General features: G+C 35.7%; 2 protein-coding genes across 2 annotated transcripts in view; both read right to left on the bottom strand.

Moving 5' to 3' along the window:
- Positions 1–17,735, bottom strand: part of LOC128986491 (adipocyte plasma membrane-associated protein Hemomucin-like) — a 438,949-nt gene that overhangs the window by 36,772 nt on the left and 384,442 nt on the right. The window lies entirely within an intron of this gene.
- Positions 1–17,735, bottom strand: part of LOC128986464 (modular serine protease-like) — a 28,999-nt gene that overhangs the window by 5,760 nt on the left and 5,504 nt on the right. Inside the window, exons 4-9 of the mRNA XM_054406853.1 lie at positions 17,500–17,590; positions 13,893–14,110; positions 13,347–13,571; positions 12,578–12,763; positions 9,221–9,327; positions 8,249–8,410 (exon numbers count right to left, since the gene is read on the bottom strand). Coding sequence (XP_054262828.1) covers positions 8,249–8,410; positions 9,221–9,327; positions 12,578–12,763; positions 13,347–13,571; positions 13,893–14,110; positions 17,500–17,590 — 989 coding nt within the window. The remainder of the gene's footprint in view (positions 1–8,248; positions 8,411–9,220; positions 9,328–12,577; positions 12,764–13,346; positions 13,572–13,892; positions 14,111–17,499; positions 17,591–17,735) is intronic.

Here is a 17,735-nt window from a genome sequence, read left to right as displayed (position 1 = left end):
ATTCAACTCCCTACCCATTCCCAAGCTTAAACACTAGTTGTCGGACATGGATAGATATTTTAAATTCTACCAAACACGTTGTAGGTCAAGAATGGTTCATATTGTATCGTCAAACTGTTTTCTATAACTTTGATTTTTGAAGTAAAATCCAGAATCATGGGGTTTAAAACCGGATTCTAAACTAAAGAGTGCAAGGACATGTTTTAACAGGACGTAATAATTTGTTTGAACTTAAATTTAAAAAACATTCCGTAATATAATTACTATGTAATTAATTATGTATTGTTATGTATTATGTAATATGCAACATTTACCTAATATGCTCATATACATACACCTGTAGATTACAAGGCTCGTTGCCACTACAGTATCTCGTTCGGATAAAGTTACATTACAGACTGCTGACACGTCGCACGTCGCACGCCATAAGTGATATCGCAGTGTTCTTATTTTATGTGTTCCGTGTTTTATTGTACCTAGTTTTAGTGAATTTCCCATATAGGCAATAAGCTATTACGGCAGGTCTTATGGTACAGACCTGAACAAGGGGCCGATATACTTTTAGCGAATTTCCCTATAGGGAAGTAGCTATTACCGTAGGACTCATGGTAAAACCTAGACCCGGGACCGATTTTTGTAAAATGTTGTAGTTTGCTAGTTTATGGATATATTTTGATCAAACTTGGCAAATTTAATGATTTTATACTAAGCTATAATTATTTTACTTAAAAACACACTTTTTTAGTTTCCTTCTAGCAGCAATCCTAGGTACTCGTTAAACCTAATGTTATAAATAGATTAATTGATAATCAATTCAGGCAAATGGAAATTCGCTTGGACGGCAGGTTTTCTGCGGCGGGGGTATTTCGTTTTGAGGCCCCCACAGGCCAAAAAACACCATCCGTTTTAATTCATTCAATCATATATTCACTTGTGTTTATGTATAATTTCCAATTTACAGAATGTCCCACGAAGAGGTTGCTAATTTTAAATTAATATACTCGGCGTGTCGATTAAGCTATACAGTATTATATACAGGGTCAGTAAAAAGTGTGGAGACCCCCTGTTATTTTTTTAACGGCCCATACTAGAAAAACTAAACTCGGCACACCATTACGGCATGTTATGAAGTACTTTTTGGGCATAACCACCACTTGGTGTTCATCCCCAAAATGGGGGATTTTGGGGGAAACTAAAAAACTTTAAATACCAATACCCATTGAGTGACCCCTCATTTTGAAGGTCCTGGTAAAATAAAACCAACAACGCAAACTAGAGGTATGTATCTCAGTTCAGTAAAAAATGGCAGCCAATTGAAATTCTCATAAGTTCCCAAACCCAAAATGGGGGATTTTGGGGGAAACTCAAAAGTTTTAAATGATAAGCCCCATCGAGTGACCCCTCATTTTGAAGGTCATAATAAAAGAAAAGTAACAACGCCAACTATAGGTCTCTATCTTAACACAGTAAAATATGGCAGCTAATTGAACATAAAATTGCAAGTTATTTCCAATTTCTAAAGATTTCAATCAGCTTCCATTTTTTACTGGATTGAAATAGAAACCTCTAGTCTGCGTTGTTAGTTTTCGTTTACCAGGACCTTCAAAATGAGGGGTCACTCGATGGGGCTTATCATTTAAAACTTTTGAGTTTCCCCCAAAATCCCCCATTTTGGGTTTGGTAAGCAAGTGGCTATTAGGCTTAAAAAGTACTTCATAACATGCCAAAAAGGTGTGTAGAGTTTAGTTTTCCTAGTGTGAGCCGCTAGAAAATTTACAGCAGGTCTCCAGACTTGGAAAGCTGTAAGTTAAATTGAACTTCTGAGAATTTCAATTGGCTGCCATTTTTTACTGAATTGAGATAAAGACCTCTAAGTTGTTGGTTTTTTTTTTACCAGTACCTTCAAAATGAGGGGTCACTCGATGGGTCTTTGTATTAGACATTTTTTAGTTTCCCCCAAAATCCCCCATTTTGGGGATGTACACAAAGTGACGGTTATGCCCAAAAAGTACTTCATAACATGTCATAAAGGTGTGCCGAGTTTACTTTTTCTAGTATGGGCCGTTAAAAAAATAACAGGGGGTCTCCACACTTTTTACTAACCCTGTATTTATGTCCGTTAGCACGATAACTCGTGCGAAAATGATCCGATTTCGATTAAATTTGGTATAAACGTGTGAACCTACATTTATTCGAACGAGTTCGCGCAACGAGGTAGGACTATGGGAAAGGGGGTTTATGGGGGTAAAAATGGGGTTTCCCATTTTTGACCCTAAAAACATAACAATTTTGCAATTTCTTTCCAGACTATTTTGTAGAGCTAAAAAAATGTGCATATTGAAATAAGTATTGTTGTATGCCTGATGCTTACGGAGAAAATATATAAAAAAAACTGTAAATTAGAAATTCTTATGTTTTTCTTATGGAGAATCAGTAAACTTTTGTCGTTTGCTTGTTTACAAACAAATTTTGAAAATTTATTTATTTTCTATACGATAAAAATTTAACTCTAAAAACCTCTCATTGCCTTTCCTGTAGCAGCAAACCTAAGTACTCGTTAAACTAGTGTTATTTAAATAGGGAATAAAAGTATGCCATTTTTAAGGAGATATACTGTATTTTAATGAAGCCTTTTTGGTACAGCTATATATTACATTGACCTCCTAAATATACACAGACTTGACTCATACAGGATGAAAAATAAAATAACCTATCTATAAAATCAAACTCAATAAACACTTTAGAATTTATTTTGGTTTGACTAACAAAAGAAAGAAATAATCAATTGAAAAATTACAAAGGAGTAAAGCTCATGGGGAAGTTCGAACGATGGTAAAATTTGATAAGACAAATGACCTAGAGCAGGTTGAATGGATCTATAAAAGATAACAAACTTGTCGGTTGAGGAATATAAACATTACATTTTAGCGAATTTCCTTATATGAAAGAAACAGTAGTGTGATAGAAAATATTCCCAGCTGTTGTTGGACATTGTTATTTTATTTGTTTATGTTGAATGTTTGTAATCATTATTTCATTCTCTAGATTTAACTCTTACTTATGAATTCCATTACTTGAATTGTGTTAAATAAAGCCTACTCATTCAAGGCAAACAATCTTTATTCTTCAACAATTTATTTAACACAATATCTGCAATCATGGAAAAACATTTTGCTCCAGCAAAACTTTCAATAGATCCAAACTCTTCTACAGCAGCAATGGAATGGAATCACTGGCTCAGGACATTTACAAATTTTATTGAAGTGACAGAAGCAAATGAATCTGAGAAATTGAAACTTCTAATCAACTATGTGGTGCCTTCAGTATATACTTATATCAGTGAATGTTTGAATTTTAAAGATGCAATTGGTAATCTTCAAAATCTATATTGTAAGCCAGTGAACGAAGTATTTGCTCGCCATAAGTTATCTACTCGACAGCAACAACCAGGAGAATCAGTTGACCAATATCTAGAAGCTTTAAAGATACTCAGCAAAGACTGCAATTTTAAAGCTACTTCTGCAGAAGAAAATAGAGATGACTGCATTAGAGATGCATTTGTAAATGGTCTGATTGCTCCACACATTCGCCAGAGACTGCTAGAGAACTTTAAGCTGCCTCTTCAAGATGCTTATGAACAGGCCCGTTGTTTGGAAAGTGCACAACAACAAGCCCTCCTATATCAACCCAGCTCAAATCTCAATTCAGTTATAAAACAAGAAAACTCAATCGTTCAAGACGATGATACAAATAATCCAACCATAGCCGCTACTTCTGGGAGTAATAACAGATGTTTCTTCTGTGGATTCAATAGACATCCAAGAAATGACTGCTTCCTGTAAGGTATGTTCTGAAGTAAAACCAAGATTCTTCAAACATGATGGAAAATTAATAAAAGCAACATCACCGTTTGAACGTCTTAGCCTGGATTTTAAGGGTCCTCTTCCCTCTTCTACAAGAAATCGGTATATGCTAACAATCATTGATGAGTACTCACGATTTCCATTTGCGTACCCCTGTCCTGATATGTCCTCTTCGACTGTTATTTGCAAACTGAAACAGTTATTTTCATTGTTCGGTACTCCTAGCTACATTCACTCCGATCAGGGATCTTCTTTTCTTTCAAAAGAACTAAAGGAGTTTCTCGCTTTAAACGACATTGCTTCTAGTCGGACTACTGCTTACAACCCTCAGTGTAATGGCCAGGTTGAGAGGTATAATGGTATAATCTGGAGAACAGTAGATCTTGCCCTTAAGAACTATCAACTTGACGTGACAAAGTGGGAATTAGTTCTGGATGAAGCTCTTCACTCTATCCGATCCTTGCTTTGTACTGCCACGAATTGTACGCCACATGAACGAATGTTTGGACATCCCAGAAGATCACAGAATGGTGTTTCCACACCAACCTGGTTGATGACTCCTGGAAAAGTGTTGATGAGACGTCCTATCAGAAACTCTAAGTATGAACCAATAGTGCAGGAGGTGACATTGCTGGAAGGAAACTCTGATTACGCTCATGTACGATTGCCAGATGGGCGTGAGACAACAGTGTCTACACGCAACTTAGCTCCTTGTGGAAAACAAGCTGAGAGAACAGATTTTGATGATGAATCAACACCGGAGAACCACACAATGGAACTTAATAGCGATGTAAACTTAGTAGACGAGACCCAGGATGTGTCTCATCCCGATGCAGAGGTGATAGAAGAATCTGCAACTCAAGAGCCTCTACAAACCTTAAGGACTGATGAAACACAATCACAGAGACGAAGCTCAAGACAGAAGAAACTACCTTCTCACCTTAAAGACTTTAAATTATATTAGCGGGGAAGAATGTGATAGAAAATATTCCCAGCTGTTGTTGGACATTGTTATTTTATTTGTTTATGTTGAATGTTTGTAATCATTATTTCATTCTCTAGATTTAACTCTTACTTATGAATTCCATTACTTGAATTGTGTTAAATAAAGCCTACTCATTCAAGGCAAACAATCTTTATTCTTCAACAAGTAGTAAGAACCTCCTGATAACACTTTTACTTATTTCCCCAAACATTTCAAAGTTAAAAAAATATTCAACCCTGTTCAAATAAAATAAAACAGAAATATTGTTTTAGTTACACTGTGAAATCAATGGTTTCGTTATATGGCGTTTATATGGTTCACCTTAGAAAATTCATTGTTACTGCGCAAAATAAATGTTTACTGTGAAAAAAAATTAATAATGTTTAATTTTATTTCGAGATACAAAAAGACATTTGTTATTTTTTCATAAACTAAAATGGACATGCCACCATTGTAAATAGAAGGCCTAACCTAAAAATACTATTAGTTTTGAAATGTTCATAACTATAATAAAGAAATATGACAATGTGTGTTTTTTAATTTAAAAAATAATTTGTCTGTGTGGTGTAGTGAAAAGTATCGTTCTTACTACGAGTAAAAGAGGGTAAAAAGAATGTTTACTATGCAAAAGTAATGTTTACTTTTTTTTATTTTGCCGACATAAACAAACAAACATTTTTGTTATTGTTGCATCAACTGTTTCAATTTGCAACAACCAAAACTGTACAATAAATGTAAATTTGAACTTATAGAAGGCCTAACCTAAAAAATTCTATTGGCTTTGAAATGTTCCTAGCTTAAGAAATATTCCAATGTCTATTGTTAATAAATAGTTATTTGTGTAACTAGTGGTGAAAGTGGCACTTTGCTGCACACGAGAGCAATGTTTACGCACGAGCCGCAGGCGAGTGTGGAATGATCTCGAGTGCAGCAAAGGCCTTTTTCACTCGTGTTACACATTATATTTTTCCTACAGTCACTATAAAGCATATAAATAATTAGTCTTTCAAACACTATGCAACACGTTTTTAGGTTCAGCTGGCAACACAAATGGTGCCCTAGAGAAAGTAGTACCCGTGGTCCGTATCACTCCGCTATTTTTCCTCGGCAAGAAATGTGCTCCGCGTTTTGAGAATATAGTTCCGCATGTTTTTGTAATTTGAAGTGGTTTCCACGCCTAAAAAAATGCTTTAAAGGTATTTTATTGTTTATTAAGATCGTAGGAATGTTTTAAAAACGTTTAAAAGTAAAGTCCAGAAAGTTCAGAAATACCGAAACTATAAACACGAAATGACAGGTTAAATCGTAGTTATAATAGTCAATCAGCTGCTCATAGTATTAATATCTTTAAGTGTTGCCAACCTATTTCCAAGCGTACACGGATTACGTGCATAATGGAACCACGCTGTTTTGTGTTGTTTCGTTGGAATCCTGATGTGCGGCAAAGTATAAACCGTACGGCAAAGTATAAACCGTACGGCAAAGTATAAATATGCAGCAATTAGCAGCTTTCTGTACTATAAACAGTACAAGGAAGCCAACTTTGTAGGGTGACTGTAGGAAAAAACAATTGTCTTTGTAGTGTAGAGAAAAGTAACGTTCAAAACACGTGTGCAAGTAAATCATTAAATATTCTCGACCGTATTTAAAGTGCTCCATAAATAGCGCACTTTAAACAGTATGGTCTCAAATTAATATGCGATATGCGATGACTCACTTTATAATCTTGTAATGAAATTCACTATTTAAGGTGTATCTTTTATCAAAAGATGTATCTGACGTTAGTTTATCAAAAATAGCAACATTGTTAGCCACAGTTCCTCGTCCCCCATGTTATGTTTACTGATAATTTAATTATGGTTGGTAAAAGTACCCCTACCGCAGCAAACCTGCAGACTGAGCGAATTTTATTTTTAGTTAAATATACAGTATTTAAATAACATTAGGTCTAACAAGTACCTAGGCTTGCCGCTACCGGGAGGGTAATAAAGTGTGTTTTTTTTTGTAAAATATTAATAGCTTAGTATAAAATAAATTATTTTGTCAAGTTTGATAAAAATATTTCCATAAACAAGCGAACTGCAACAGTTTTCTTATTCTCCATAAGAATAAAATGGGAATTTTAAGTTTACAATGTTTTTTAATTTTCTCCGTAATCAATAACAGTACTAAAACACTTCAATATACTAAATTATTTGTTTTTAAGCTCTAAGCTCTACAAAATAGTTTAGAGAAGAATTGGAAAATGTTATGTTTTGAGGGGCAAAAATGAGAGAACCCAATCTTTACACCATAAAACCCCGTTCCCGATCATTCTGGTTCGCGAAATCTTTTTAGTAGGTTTTCACGTTTGTATCAAATTCAATCTAAATCTGATAGTTTTTGCTTGACTTATCGTGCTAACGGACATATACAGGCTATATCCTATATATGAATATAGATAGCCTATACAATTATAAAAAAAATATATATAAATATATATATATATATTTATGAATTTCAACGGATGGTGTTTTTGGCCTCGGGGGACATAAAAAAAGTAAATCTGTCCCGGCTCCAGTTTTTACCATTATACCTACGGTAATAGCTTATTCCCTATTATGTATGGGAAATTCGATAATGTGTGTTTTGAAACCGTGAGTGTACTAAATATTAGATACAAATAGTACTATTTTAGGTTTAAGATTTAGTAATAAGCCTATAAAACACATTTTCTTACGTTCAGTTGTAAAAGTCACAAAACTTGAGTATACAACATGTAAAAAAAAATACTATTTATATTACACCAATCCCGAGAGAAAAGAGCGCTAATTTTGGTAGTGTATTCTAGTATTCTTAGGTATCACATGTCAAATACCAGCCACAAGATCCCAGCACCGAGACCTACGCTGCGCTGGATAGTTGTTTTCTCTTCGTTTGATGACTTGAGTAATTTAAATTACCAAGCCAAAGAAGATCCAGGTCTCATTGATTACTTAGGAACAATCAAAATCAGGAGGACATATTTTAACAAAAAATCATCCGCACTTATATCAAAAGTCAGCAATTAACAAATGTTAATTTTTGAACTTTGGTTAGATGTTGAGTGTCATGTTGTATTTTTATTTTCTGTATATTTTCATCTTAGACATTGTTTTCGTTATCTAAGAGAACAGTTAGAAACCCATAATTAATCTATATCACATGGAATCGAACCGGCTACTTTCAGATATGAAGGTGAGCCGAGTGCAATGGTTTAAAAATCATACCACATAACCACTCGGCCACCCATGTAATTTTTCCACGTTTTGAATGTTCACCAAGAATAATTTTTAAAATTGATGGAAAATCCCCATAAACCTTTTGTAAACACAATAATTGTAAAAAGATATAATGTCATAATATGAAAAACCTTACTTACATATGACTTGGAATTCTGCAATTCAGTCGTTGTTTCATCAAAATCCAGGCACACAGGCATGATATACTCCCCAAACTTGATCTTCTCACTCAGAAATATCAAACCGATATCGAATGCATGTGTATTTGGGTTGTAATCGTGGGTATATTTAAAATCTGTAACCTACAAGACATCATGATAAAAGTAAGATGTTTTTAAACATCATGATTACATGTACGTTTTCAAACAAAATGATAGCCAACGTATCCATTGAATGGAAAATGTTATACTATTAACAATTAAAAACTTTAAAATGTGGACTAAGAAGCAAATGAATACTTCAGTGTAGTCAAAACTATGAACCCGCTGAATAAGCCTATTTTGATAGAACATGTAAAGTCAATCTAGCCTTTAGGAGGAATACCACGACTTGACTTACACTAAGAGTTAATTGGATTTTTATCAAATCAAGGGCTAAGTTTAGTCAATAGGATGCCTTTAGTAGACTAATTTTGTTAAACATTTACAAAATGAGTATGGAATTATAAACAATAACTGTGTCGTTCCACCAAGAAAAGGAGCTTATGTCAACACATGTTTGTATGACTTTTCATATTTTACGAAGATAATTTCAAAAATTCAAGTCAGGGAAGCCTTTTTTATCATCTTTAACCCCAAGGGCAAAAGTGAGATTATTAAACCTGTATTTATTCAAAAAAATATATAATTTCTACCTTTAGCAGAGTTAAACCTCTGGAATTATTCAAATTATTTATTGAGCATAACACCAACAAACTCAAACAAAGAGGCCGTTTTCTACACAAAGGATATGAGGTACAGGGACGAGTATCCTGACTCATAGATATGGGGTACAGGGATGTCTATCCTGACAGAGATATGGGGTACAGGGATGTCTATCCTGACTCGTAGCCATTTTAATATACGGTAGTGATTTGGAACCATAAGCGTATCATAATTGATTGTAGCACTTACATTACGTTTTTGTTCAGTAATCTCAGGGATGTTCCATGATCGATGAAATTTACCCAATGCTACCCGGAGATTTCTTTTGTCTGTGACAGGTTTCAAGCAGTGGGCCGCTGTAATAACGAGTGTATTATTAATTAAAATTCATTTTCATAGCCCCAGGATAGCGTTTAAATGACAAATAATGGCTAAAGTACCTCCTCAGACAATCCATGACATGTAGAAATGATTGCTACATATGTTTTGGGGGTTATTTAAATATCTCCACCATCGTCAGGCAAACAAAAGGATCCACTTCATGTGTCGTCAGAATAAATAGATAAAACACATTTTACACAAATCATAAAAACGAACATGATAGGCCTATTAATTATACCCATTGCCGTGGAAATGGCAGGAAGCAGACTGAACTATGCTATGTTGTGATGGACTGACTTGACTCTGGGTTGTCGTCTGCGTTATCAACAGCTGATACTGGTCTATTGCAGTGACGAGGGAGAGTGTTGAAAATATCGTGTGCTCCCACTATCTCCGCGTTCCGCTATCTCCGAACCCAAATCTGTCCCGATATCTCCGAATTCTTGAGTGACCCTTATAATCCAGTCACTGACTGCGTTGTTAGCTGTCATTGCATCCACGGCTGCGAAGCCCCGTGGATGGAAGATTTGATGAAAAATTAACCCGTGGGTTAGGTTAGGTTAGGTCAGGTCAGGTTAGGTTAGGTTAGGTTAAGTTAAGTTAAGTTAAATTAAGGTAGGTTAGGTTAGGTTTGAACGGAAAGTCTTAACGCAGGAAGTAACCGAGGATTATAGGGGTCACTCTGAAATTCGGAGATAGCGGTACACGGAGATAGCGGGACGCGGAGATAGCGGGAGGTAACCGAAAATATAATGGGGTGTCCCTGACCCTGACGCATTTCATCATTGCTATTCATACCAAGATAGGGAATGCGGAGCGAGTGCCGTCCTATTCTTTGCCGTAGGTGTCTTTAACTGTCAAAACCGTAAGGTAGGCCTGAGTGCCGTTTGACACTCCAGAGCGTAAGGGTGTTAGTGGAAGGGGTGTAGTGGGCAGGATGTAACCGGGTACAGTTTTAACTGGGCTACCCTGATATCGATTGGAAATATCGATTCGATTAGTAAACCTTCATGCAAAATTTTCATAATCAGCAAGTTTAGTTAGGTTAGGTTATGTTCAGTTTCATCTTATCCCAAAAACAAGTTTTGCTAATCCTGCCCCCGGTCGATCTTTCCACCACCATACCCGTCGCACCATGGAACCGGTCACTGTACCTATAGCCCGACCTAGCCGGCACTCGCACCGCCAAGCCTCAGGCTGTAACATGACCCTCGTCCCCCGTCAAGGTTTTTAGGCAAACGGCACTCGGCCCTGCACTCCCAAGATAGTGAACAACTGCAATTGCTGCAACTGCTGATTATAGGCTAGTCAAAATACGGTCCAACATCAAACTTAAAGCAATAGAAACGAAATATATGGGAATTTGTCAACAAAGGGGTCCACAACATCATACTAAAAATCGAGAAAAATCGAAGTGGTAGAAAGCCGCCATATTGGAAAAAAGCTTCCGCCATATTGGATTTATGTAAGCTTTTAGTAAAATAGCAATAGTTTGACAACTAAGCGTCTTGAAAATCTGCGGTTTGTTTTAATAGCTTCCTCATTAAGTCTACTTCAAGATATTAACAACTTTTATATGATTTCAATATTTTTTTGTTTAAATAAGACAGCTTTAAATTTAAAAATACCAAATTTCTAAGGTTTTTTTTAGTAAAACCTTTAAATTTTTGCTAATACAAACTCACGTGATATGAAAATACATATTTTGTGGCTATTAAAATAATCGGCATTAAATTTTGAACAATAATAATCATCACATCAGTTTGTATCTTGTTTTGAAGATGGGATATATTGTGTGATATATTTGTTATTAGTCTTCTACTTGAGCGCTAGCCGTGACGCGCGCTGCACCGCATCCCAATAAGATGTTTCACCCGGATCTAATCCGGGTGAAATACACTTTGAGGTGGGAAAAATTGCTTTAAGAAAATTTAAGCCATATATAAAAAATTTAAAATTTAAAAAATTTAAAATTTAAGCCATTTATAAGGGATAGTATACAAACAAAAATCCGAGCTATCAGCAGTGATTTTGGCTCTAGATTGACTAGCCTATTAGTGTTAGGACCCTACCCGGAGTGTTTAGATGGCAGTGTTTGTTGATGGTGCCGTTATGTTAGTTGCGATTCTAACTTATGTTGCTCCACGAAGGGTTCGAAGAGATTTCTTAAAACAATAGTACTTACTTAGAACCTTGATTAACAATATGCATTATGTATACTACTATACTATTTTTATTGAAATTAGAGAAAATAACTTAACGTGTGTTATATGTACTTAAACTTGTTAACAAATAAATCCAGTTTACGCACAAATGAATTTATTTGACAAACAAAACTGTTAAAATAGTACCTACACTTTCTGTAACTACAAACTGTCGTCGTTGTTCTCTCTATGTCGATTTTTACCGAAGTACTGAATAAGAAAGGTTTACACTTACAGCAGCGCGGCCTACTGTTGTAGTTACAAGTTTTACCAACAGGGGCCAATGAGATCTAAACATATTTAAGTCACATAGCTCATAAGGGTGGAGGTGGGGCTTGTCGGTAGACTAGACTTGAGTGTGGCGGTCAAATACTGGTTTTGACTTAGAACACCCTAATACATGTTTAAGTAAGCAAGCAATGTTTGTTTCAATATATTCAACCAATTGTCTGTGGAGTGTACACTAGTTATGTCAAGACGGTTTGCATCCTTTCACTCCCTTAATTTTATCTGGTGTATCTAGCTTTAGCCATCCTGCAAATTGTAACGGTAAATTTACCGAATTTTAGTCTCATGCTAATTTTAATTTTAACAAAACATTTAGCTCATAAATGTATAACGAATTCATTATATTATAGTTCAAAAATTATATTGTTATGGATTTCTGTTAGTATGACATAGATTTATTGTGATGTGGATACAAATAGTTTTAATGGTAAACGCACAACAATTCTACTAATTAATGTTATGCTTGTCATACAAAAACCAAGAAATATACACTTTAAAACTCTGAGAAGAAAACGTACTTCATTGAAGCTTAACACTGGACAGAGAGTGAAGTGCTCGTGCACTGTATAATGTTAGCCATTATTTTAATTTATTTCAATGAATTTTAATTAATTTCTATGTTTTGGTAAAACCGCGTATCTCAGTTATAGCAAAGATTACACATGCACTTTTAGGTTTTGATAAACGACTAAAATTACTTATAAGAAAATAATAAATATCAAAACAAAATTACCTGTAAGAACAACGCGATCTGTTATCAAAGAGCCTCCACATTGTTGTGACCAGATTTCCTCGCCATCAGCTGTGTTATCTCGATAGTAAAGTCCAGCGTGCCAAGGGAAGAGTCCTACATGTGCCTCAGCTCCATCTATGATCGTGGGAGTAATTACGCTGTCCTTGTATTTAGAAACTCCACAGGCTGCATGTAACAAGTATCCAGATACAAAATACAGTAATAAGTTAATACTAAGTATCCTATGTTATTTGTGGCAAAGGGTGATTTTTTTAGCGAGGGTGAGTCATCATTTCAGTCCATTCTTTCCTGTATAATCATTATTCGTGGCCAGTTACAATACAATTTTATTATTATTATTAAAAAAATATATATTTATTTTGTACTAAGCTATCAAGCGTTTTTATACTAAAATCGCCCTTTATTCCCACAATTAATATTTCTCTGTAGCAGCAAATCTAGGTAACCATTAAACCTAATATTATTTAAACAGATTTAACTAAAAATAAATTCAGGCAAATGGAACTTCGCTTAGTCTGCAGGTTTGCTGCGGTGGGGGTATTTCTGACTACTTTTTTAAAGCGCATCACTCAAAACAATGTCTAGCTTTCTTCTCCATCTGTTTCATTTTGTTTCTAATTAGGTACTCGCAAAGCCTAGCCTATAGACCAAAAAGTACGCAGATCGTATCAATCACACACTATCTACATTCAAAAACAATCAATCACATTTTATTTCGATACATTTATTAATACCGTAAGGTAAATACCTGGTCTACAAATAGGCAAGTTACTAGACCATTTCCCAGCGTGTCTGCATGTGATTATTTTCCGATATTCGCCTTGACGTTTTAGATCCAAGAACTCTGAGAAGCCCGGTAGACACTGGAAGCTGACTGTGGTGCCGGGCAATGCTGGCGCTGAGCAGTTGACTATGTCTGTGCCAACGCGACATGTCATTAGGAGAGCGTCTGATACTAGAGGCGGGCACAGCTCTGAAACAACCACAACACCGATCACCAACAATGATTCATAGGAAAACACTATAAAATATAGGATTATGTTGCATCTGAGTAACAGAAGTTTTAAAATGTATAGCCGGTCACTCAGTTTGGACACTTCTTTCGACTTTATCTCTACATCACCATAATAGACAACCCCTTTTCAGTTATTTATAAGTCACACGCAACAAAATAGTTTCAACTCGAGTATGAGTATAGCAAATATATTAGTTAAACTAGAAATAAATAGGACATTTAAATAGCTTAAAATGAACATTCATAACTAGACTATAATAATAATGTGATCCTACTTACTGACACACTTTGGAAACGAGGAGTGCCAGCCGTTGTCGTCACACACGGCGAAGTCAATGTTCTGATGAACAGTGTGGCCTGGAGCACACACCACCTTGACTTTATCTACTCTGGAACCTGGAGGTAAGTGACATCTGGTATTGCTAAAGTCACATTGTCTGCAGCCGGTAGAAAACGAGCAGAACTTGGCATTGGATTCTGCAGGGAGCACACAGCCTCTACAAGACCAAACATGCGATTATGAGATTCAATCGTGTTTTATGTGGTGTTACTAACCATATATTTAATGTTTAAAAGATCAGATGAACTGATAATGTATTAATATTATCTATATATTAATTTGAAACTGTTTTTCTTTGTCATAGCTAAATTGAGAGAACGGCAGGGCGTAGAAACTCGGTAGAGGTGTCTAAAGAAAGGTCTTGGTCTGTAGATGAGCCATCAAAAGAGAAACGTGGTAAATTCCCTTGGGGCTCTGCCCCAGTGGCCTTTGAATTCCCATCCCATGTTATTCTTATGGAGGAAAAACTGGGTTTTTGTCCCAGCTAATTTGAGAGAACGGCTGGGCGTAGAAACTTGGTAGGGGTCTCTAAAGAAAGGTCTTGGTCTATAGATGAGCCATCAAAAGAGGAACGAGGTATATTCTTTTGGGGCTCTGCCCCAGAAGCCTTTAAAGTTGCCTCTTCAGATTTGTTTACATTACGACCATATGCATAATTCTACACTACTTTTTAATGCAACAGCTGTTAATATTTAAATTGTGATTTATTGAATTTGTCAAAATGAAGTACAGTATTTGCAATGGATTTTTCTGATTTTAATAGTATATTTCGTACCTAGGGCCGAAAATGAGGTTTTGCCGGCTCGAGATAGTTTTTAAGTTCGAGACGAAGTCGAGAACTTAAATCGATCGAGAGCTGCAAAACCATTTCGGTCCGTGGTACGAACGCTATTTTTCACCGCACTATACCCTATTACCACTATTCACCACTATAATAATGCACACTGATAGTCAACACAACTACAACTTTAAGGTTACGCTGGTTACGTGAAGAAATAATTTGAGGAATCAGCAAAAATTAAAATAAATAGTTGCTAGGCAACGGTGACAATAACACAATTCTATTGCAATGCTATGGATTTTGATTGTGTAGGTATTTAAAATGACTTATTGACTTAATTCCTGTCGTTCCGAGACGTCTCCAGGCCTGTCTTTCTCCCGCCAGTCTTCTGAGCTCCCCCCAGGTCTTTCCCTCTGTAGCTGCCTCCTTTTCAACTGTTCTCCTCCAAGTGTTTCTTGGCCGACCTCTACGCCTTGCTCCTTGAGGGTTCCATGTTAGGGCCTTCTTCTCTATTGCGCCATCTGGTTTCCTTAAGGTATGCCCAATCCAGTTCCATTTTCTTCTTCTAATTTCTATATGGATTGGCATTTGGCCACTTCGTCTCCAAAGTTCTTCGTTTGATATTCTGTCAGGCCACCATATCCGGTTTATCTTTCTCAAGCATCTATTTATAAACACTTGCAGTTGGGAGGTAATTTTGTTGTCTACTTTCCATGTTTCACAAGCATAAAGCAGGACCGCTTTAACATTAGTGTAAAATATTCTAATTTTGGTGTGGAGTGAGATGTTTCTACTTTTCCAAACAGGTTTTAGTTGGACACAAGCTGCGTTTGCTTTCCTTATTCTTAGTTTAACATCATCTCCAGCTCCTCCTCCATCTGCTGCTACAACACTTCCTAAGTAGACAAAAGACTCTACTTGATCTACCCTCGAGCCACCTACTTCCAATCTATCCTCTAATTGGCCATTCACCCTCATCGCTTTAGTTTTACTTGCATTTATTTGCAGACCAGCTCTTTCTGCCACATCTTTGAGATCTTTCAATTTACTCCTCATGTCATTTAAACGATGAGAGAGCAAACATATGTCGTCTGCAAAATCCAAGTCTTCCAGATGTTCGACAAGTCCCCACTGAATGCCTCTTCTCCTATTTAAAATGCATTCATGTTTTAAGTAAGTAAGCGGACAGCTGATTTTGCGGCCCCGGCCTGTAAAAACCTGCTCGGTCCCCAAATTACGATGACAGCTGGCATGGCCAGCAAAACGTAACTTTCAGCCACCAATTAACGTATGTAATACAGCCAAAAACATCATAGTGTGGTGAAAAATTGATTTTCTTCTGCATCGTGTCATGTTTTGCAATATAATGTTCTATTACCAAATCAGTGGAAAATCCTAATATCACAGTAACTTTTAAAATTATTTCTTATAGAGTTAACTTATATCTATTGTATGGGTTGGTTTCTGCCTTTTTTACCACTTCTTGGAGATTGTACGTAGGTGATATTCTTTGGCATATTGCATCTGTAGACGAAACTTGGGTTAATGTAATTATTACAATGGAAAAGAGCGAGAAATCCTGGACAGTTTGATATAGGCTAAAAATAAAACTGAATTAACACTGTGCTACATTTCTTGAGCAATCATTGAAATAACAGATTTGCAAACAATGGAAACATAGAAAAAGTCATAGAACACAACCAAGTAGAAGAAATAGAAATAATGTTTTTTTACACCAAAAACACTAAAAAACAAGATCAGCTTTTTGAAAAAAGATAAGATATTTACAAAAGATTTTGATTATATCTAACTGTTGTGTAGATCGTGAGTATTTCCATAATCTTCGAGTCCCCTGTAATGCTTCGCAATTGCTCGAATTCGAGCAACAGGTACACTAGTTACCTTTTATTTTGAGATGAGTTGTTGAAATTATTAGATACAATACTGTTCCTAATTTGTTCATTTTGATTAAATAAATAGTTTTACACTTTATTACTGTCATTTTGATATATAATGGCTATTAAGCATATCGTCAGATAATAAGACGTGCAGTAACGTGTAGAGACACTTTCTATGCTTCGGCGGCTATCACAAGTCACAGATTCACACTCGTCAGTCTAACAAAAAAACCCATAACTCGAGGTTTCGTCAGAATAAGTTACACACAGTTTACACAAAAAGAATAAAAACGGTTACCGAGGCCTGTCAACATGCGCACGTACATATCCGTGGGTAGGACTCAGTTCTTACACAGTGTTTTCCTCTGCAAACGTATTCGTCTTTTATGTCATGTGTAAACTGCCTGTTACTTATTATATAAATTATGTAAATCAGTTAAAATTGAAAGAGCCATAATATAGTTCTAAATGCTAAGCGAATTTGGAGTTTTTTATACTTGAGACTTACACTTACAATTTAAATTATGATTTTCGAAAGAGCTTGTCAGTGCAAGCTTAATTTTTAGAAATTATCAATAACCTTTTCAATCACGTGTATCCTTGATATACGCGAAACAAACGGAAGTATAGTAAGATCATTGTAGACATACTATATGATTTTCAATCCATCTCCATACTCACATAATCTACCTTATATACTCTGCTCAGATTTCCAATGAATGTATGTCTCATATTAATTAATAATGTCTCATATTAATTAATAACAACTTAATCTACCATCATATATACATGTATTTGATGGGCACAGATAAATCAAATTCCAACTAAAACATGAAGTCTAGTTAACATTTATGAAAACAAACTTACGTTGTTGACACAGGCAAAGGAGCGATAGGAGAATCATTCGTTGGAGGCTTCGTGGGCCGAGCAACTGCTGGTACTACACTGTCATCGGCTTCTGAAATATGGTGATATTTCTTACTAGTTTCATTAGACTTCACGCTCCTCGTTTCACTTATTATCTTAGTGTATTTGATAACCTTTTGTTATGATACAATACTGTTTTCACTGAACCTTATCCACCGATGTTTAAGTTTTCCATC

Source organism: Macrosteles quadrilineatus, unplaced genomic scaffold (assembly GCF_028750875.1).
Source record: "Macrosteles quadrilineatus isolate MER2022 unplaced genomic scaffold, UCM_ALF_1.0 Scaffold_1__1_contigs__length_201487025, whole genome shotgun sequence".
Lineage (NCBI taxonomy): Eukaryota > Metazoa > Arthropoda > Insecta > Hemiptera > Cicadellidae > Macrosteles > Macrosteles quadrilineatus.
This window is presented reverse-complemented; position numbering and strand designations above follow the sequence as displayed.